The 6,016-nt window shown below is 33.4% G+C and overlaps 1 protein-coding gene across 1 annotated transcript; it reads left to right on the top strand.

The window, feature by feature from the left end:
• The first annotated feature begins 1,028 nt into the window (after window positions 1-1,028).
• Window positions 1,029-5,208, top strand: LOC109163158 (beta-glucosidase 44-like). The gene is made up of 10 exons (XM_019311902.1): window positions 1,029-1,324; window positions 1,911-1,969; window positions 2,929-3,004; window positions 3,293-3,364; window positions 3,459-3,546; window positions 3,636-3,888; window positions 4,074-4,407; window positions 4,486-4,517; window positions 4,602-4,704; window positions 4,784-5,208. Exons 1-10 carry the CDS (start codon window positions 1,066-1,068, stop codon window positions 5,059-5,061), a joined length of 1,554 nt encoding a protein of 517 aa, XP_019167447.1. The 5' UTR covers window positions 1,029-1,065; the 3' UTR covers window positions 5,062-5,208.
• Window positions 5,209-6,016: the final 808 nt, after the last annotated feature.

Below are 6,016 nucleotides of genomic sequence, written 5' to 3'. Positions count from 1 at the left end.
ACACGTTCGGTTCTTTACTAAAATGGACTCACCCCTTTGGAAATAATAATATAATATAAGGTCTTGTGATCATTAAATACTGATTATATTAGGTAATAAATTATATATTTCCATTATGAACAGATACTACATTGTAATAGAGCCAGTAACATTCAAAAACAAAAAAAAAAAAGAATTATATATTTCTATATTTGTTGGGGACTTGGATAAGTTCGAGTAATTGATTAGAAATATGATTTTGCGAAAAGTAAAAAAGTAATTTCAAGTTAGAACCGTTGAATTCTTGTTTTCAAATAATTAAAAATATGTAAATTTTATTTAATTAATTTTTTATCATTTATTTTCCTTTGTTGCTAGTCAGCGACTCAGCGGCAATAATATTATTGAATTTAAAAAATTTAAAAAAAAAAAAAAAAAAAAAAAAAAAAAAAAAAAAAACTGATGCCAACCCAAATATTTGAAATAACATTTCAATAAATTGAATTTTTATGGTTCCATAGTAATACCATTAACTAATTTTTCAAACTGTTTTTTTTTTTTTCAATAAAAACATTTTATGAAATTATTTTAAAAAATTAAATTACTGAAAAAAAAAACATAAAAAATTCTATTATACCTTATTTGGTTGGATGAAAAAAAAATCAAGAAAGTCAATTTTTAAAAAATTTAGAAAAATGTTATTTTCTCTTGTTTGGTTCAATTATTATATATGTGTGTGTGAGGAAATCAATGTTTTGGTCCGTCAATTATTTTTCAACTGTCAATGTAGGTTATAATTTTCAATTTAATCCTTGAATTATTTAAATTTTTGGCAATTAAACCATTTCAAAGACAAATTTGATTAAATTTTAAAAATGTGAAAATACCATTTTAGTCCATGAAAGATTTTAGTTGACGAAATCTTAAACGATTCGAATACTAAATTGATTGAAATCAAAAACTATGAACTACATTGACAGTTGAGAAATAATCGAGGGACCAAAATGGTAATTAACTCCTCTGTTTTCCTTCTTATAAATACGCACCTAAATCCCCATCAAACCGCACTCTCACTCTCATTTCCGAATGACTGTAAAAAACATGACAACCACAGCCACATGGCTCTTCCTGCTACTGTTCATTTCCACTGCGACTGAAATTCAGTCGGAGGTGTCGCCGGAGACTACTGCTCCGGCGGGTTTCGACACCGGAGGGCTGAGCCGAGCAAGTTTCCCCAAGGGCTTCGTGTTCGGAACCGCGACCTCCGCTTACCAAGTGGAAGGTGCCGCCGGGAAAGAATACGGCCGTGGACCTAGCATTTGGGACACTTTCATCAAATTTCCCGGTAAATTATCTTCCTTCTCCGATCCATTTTTACCTTCTTAGATATGGCTTCTGATCGCCATGCACCTCTTTTTGGTGGCGAGAAAAATCACGGTCATTACTCAAGGGTGTGCGCTAGTAAATTTGTCCTGTAATTTTAACTATCAAAAGTTTAAATCTTTGCTCCTAGTTTGAGTTGGTTAGTCATGAATAATTCATTTTTTTTCTTGTGGTTCTTTACCAGTTAATATTTGACATAAGTAATATGCTCACTTTGAACATAATCCTTATACCATTGTTAGATTCGAACATTGGTCTTTTAGTGAGGGACTACTTGTATGCAATAAGCAAAGGTCTAGCTTTTATGGTTCAGTTAAGTTACTACTTCGTATAATTTATATCCTCTCATATGCTCTGTCAGGCCGAGTGTGGAGTAAATGGAAAGAAAAAAAAAAAGATTTCTTATTTTGTTAGATGGTTGTGGGGACATATAATTAATGATTTTAGTAGGGAAAATATAAATCTTTTCAACTGATCGAAATTGTGTTGAAATGGATTTAACTAAAATTTTAAAAAGTGTTTATAATTACTTGGTTTGATATGAACAGGACGTGAGCCCAACAATGCGACAGGAGAGGTGTCTGTGGACCAGTACCATAGATATAAAGTAAGTCCATTATATGCTATACCATTTATAGTCTTCTACAAAAATCTTATCCGTCTATTTATATTGTTTTGTTGATAAAAATCTAAAAATTATCACGTCACAATAACATTAAGACCAAAACTAAATATTTTGATAAAAAAAAATTAAAATAAATTATCACCTATAGATCTAAAATCAAAATAAAATTAACTTAAAAATCAAAAGATGCCCACCGACATGCCATATATTTTCCCATTTCTTAATATGAATTAATTTGATGTTGGACCACATTGTGTCTTCTAGCTTCGACCCCTATGGCAAAATTTAATTATTATCTAATTAAAATATTTTTAAATTCGAAAATTAATTAATCCATTTACATTATGTAAAATTAATTTTTGTCCTACTTGATAAATCTTAACATTATAAATCAAGATTTGACGAAAAATTCTACTATATATATTTTTTAATTAAAATGTGAAAAATGAAAGAAAAAAAATGATATTCTAACCATCTTGAAAAAAAAAAAGTGGTTTTTAATAAATATATATCTCTTTCACTTCAAAAGACATCAATAAAACTATAAAAGGTATGGTTTTAAAAACTAAATTTTATTAACAATTCTACCATATTTTTCCTTATAATGACTCAATTAGTAATTGTATCATTGTAATTACATTTTCAAACCCAAAAATAAAAAATAAAAAATGTATTAGTTGTTCACTCAAAATAGAGTTGTGTTACATTCTCCTTGCAATTCTTGTTTCTCAAATGTCAATATTGTATTGAGCGCTTTTTTGTTTAATTATTAAACAATATAACTTGCAGCAGGTTCAATATCTTGTGGTCGAGTGACATCAAACTATAACTTTTGATTAAAATGTCATAAATTTGATCTTTTTGTGATGGGATTAGCCAATTAATATAACGAGTTTTTAGCATTTTTCCTTAAAACACTATGGTGGTATTTTTGTGTGCAGGAAGATATTGATCTGTTGGCCAATCTCAACTTTGAAGCTTACCGTTTCTCAATTTCATGGTCCAGGATATTCCCTAGTAATCTCAATTTCCCATCAACTTTTTTTTCCCAATAATTTCCTATATCTGCATTTTTCCAAGAAATAAGTTTTTTTTTTCTTTCTGTCAATGAACTTGTGGTCATGGGTTTATCGGCCCCAGTGGAGACGATATTGACTCTTTGTGCTTCAATAGGTTGAAAAAATATATATGAACAGATACTACTTTGTAACAGAGTCAATCGTACTCAAAAAAAATAATTTTTTTTTTCCTTTTAAATTAGGCATGCAACACTTGATTAACTAAAGCTTTTATTCAACACACTAGATGGAACTGGCAAGGTGAACTGGCAGGGAGTTGCTTACTACAATAGGTTGATAAATTACATGCTCAAAAGAGGTATATTTTTTCGCGATTTTTTAATGATTTCCTAGAAGAAAAAAATAATAATAATCATGAATTTAACTTGTTCTTGTTTGAATGTGTGTTGCAGGCATTACCCCCTATGCTAACCTCAACCACTATGATCTTCCTCAAGCACTCCAAGATAGGTACAATGGCTGGCTGGACCGACGAGTTGTGTAAGTCTAAGATCTCTTTCGACATTGTTTTACTATGATTCATGTTTTTGCCTGGAATTTAGGATTGGGGAATCTGGGATTTTGTGCAGGGAAGACTTTGCTGATTATGCAGAGTTCTGTTTCAAGACGTTTGGTGACAGAGTGAAGAACTGGTTTTCGTTCAACGAGCCGAGAGTGGTGGCTGCCCTGGGGTACGATAATGGGTTCTTCGCCCCCGGGAGGTGCTCCAAGCCGTTTGGCAACTGCACCGAGGGGAACTCTGCGACCGAGCCTTACATTGTCACTCACAATCTCCTCTTGTCCCACGGGGCAGCTGCTCAGAGATATCGCGCTAAGTATCAGGTAATTGAAGCATGTGTTCCATCTCAACTAAAAGCTTAAGCTGATAGTTGGATTGCACATTAATAGTTATATGCTCACACAGGTGAGGCACGATTGGGAATGCCTCCCTTGTCTCAGTTGTCTGTCATGATTTTTCATTGGAGGAGACTCGAGAAACTTACTCGAAATTGAAATTGGAATTGCAGGCTAAGCAGAAGGGAAGATTTGGGATTCTCCTGGATTTTGTGTGGTATGAACCCCTGACAAGATCAAAGGCTGACAATTATGCTGCTCAGAGGGCTAGAGACTTTCATTTGGGCTGGTTTTTGCATCCCATTGTGTATGGGGAATACCCAAAAACCATGCAAAACATCGTAGGCAAAAGGCTCCCCAAGTTCACCCCCGACGAGGTTAAGATGGTTAAAGGATCAATCGATTACGTTGGCATAAACCAATACACAACTTACTATATGTACGAGCCACATAACAACAAGCCACCAGTCCCCGGCTACCAGAACGACTGGAACGTCGGGTTTGCCTGTAAGATTACTGCCCTCTTTTCTCAGTTTTTTTCGTCCTATTTGGATAGTCACCTGATTTACGATATTTCTCGTGCAGATGAAAAAAACGGAGTGCCAATTGGTCCAAGGGTATGTTGATTGTTGAACAAAACTATATATCCGTATTATCTGCTAAATTAAAACTAAACCTTATTCTGAATTCTGAATCTATAGGCACATTCATATTGGCTCTATATGGTGCCCTGGGGAATGTACAAGGCTGTGAGCTATGTGAAGGAGCGTTATGGAAATCCCACTATGATTTTATCAGAAAACGGTAAACGAAAACGGTGGTTTTGGTTTTGCAGACGAACTTAAACGAATCTGAAACGCTAAAACTCGTTTGATTTCTGCAGGGATGGACTATGCAGGCAATCTAACCTTTGCTGAATCCTATCATGACACAAAAAGGATCAACTATTACAAGAGTTACCTGATTCAACTGAAGAAGGCAATCGACGACGGGGCCAATGTGATAGGCTACCACGCATGGTCATTGCTCGACAACTTCGAGTGGAGGCTAGGCTACACTTCGAGATTTGGCCTCGTGTATGTCGATTACAAGACCCTCAAGAGGGCTCCAAAGGAGTCGGCCAAATGGTTCCAATATATGATTCGTCGAAACAAGCATTAAGCTTCCCTCCACCGCATCGTCTTTTAGTTTGTCTCGACTTTCTTGGTTAGAACTGCATAAGCCCTGTAACAGCAACTTCTGGACCTTGTGGTCCTTGTGGTTTTAATAAAAGCTTAAGCTGATAATTGGATTGCACATTAATGGTTATATGTTCAACAAACACCAGTATATTCAATTATTATGTTGTTTACATGTTACTTAAATTCGATCAAAGTATCTATAAGGTCCCTGTGCTATAGAGTTTTGTTCAATTTAGTCCGGCCTTCTACCTTAATTTTGTTCAATTTAGTCCCTATACTTTAAAAAGTGAAACAATTAAGGACAATAGAATTGCTTATGTGGCACTGACATTATTTCTGCCACATCATCATAATTACATGTCAACTCATATATTATATTTAAATATTTGAAATTAATATGTCCAAAATAAATATATAAATATTTGCTCACATCAGCTATTGTTCTTAATTATTTCAATTTTTAAAGTAGAATGACTAAATTGAACAAAACACTATAGTACAAGGACCTCAGAGGTACTTTGACCCTTAAATTCAAATAACATAAATAATCTTACAAATAACTAACATAGTTGTCATGTGGAGATTCATGTTAAGGTTGGTTAAAAAATTGATTGAAATGATCAAATGTGACATCAACTTAAATTTTTTAGTTTTTTTGGTACGTCAAATGATCAAATTTGACAATAAGGAGGCCTGTTTTGGGTAACATAATCTTCTCAATCTTCTTGGTTTTGCCCAATAACATAATGCTGGATGGGGAGATATTACTCCATGATTTCCATCCAAAATCACATCACTAACATTTCAGAATTTTAGGATTTTTGGGTGTCGAAGGTAGATTTGTGAGATTAGACAACATTTTATCAAAACGATTATAATAACATATATGAAAATAATAGTAAATTATAGTATCACACGATTGCTTATAAGACAAG

The sequence above is a fragment of the Ipomoea nil genome, unplaced genomic scaffold (genome assembly GCF_001879475.1).
Source record: "Ipomoea nil cultivar Tokyo-kokei standard unplaced genomic scaffold, Asagao_1.1 scaffold2975, whole genome shotgun sequence".
In the NCBI taxonomy this organism is placed as follows: Eukaryota; Viridiplantae; Streptophyta; class Magnoliopsida; order Solanales; family Convolvulaceae; genus Ipomoea; species Ipomoea nil.
Note: the sequence above shows the minus strand (reverse complement) of the source record. Positions and strands in the feature narration are given on the sequence as shown.

Excerpts from the sequence above, each read along its gene's own strand:
- LOC109163158 (XM_019311902.1), top strand. The coding sequence starts at position 1,066 with ATGACTGTAAAAAACATGACAACCACAGCCACATGGCTCTTCCTGCTA. Across the intron at positions 1,325-1,910 it reads CACTTTCATCAAATTTCCCG|GACGTGAGCCCAACAATGCG; the intron begins GTAAATTATCTT and ends TGATATGAACAG. Across the intron at positions 3,005-3,292 it reads ATGGTCCAGGATATTCCCTA|ATGGAACTGGCAAGGTGAAC; the intron begins GTAATCTCAATT and ends TCAACACACTAG.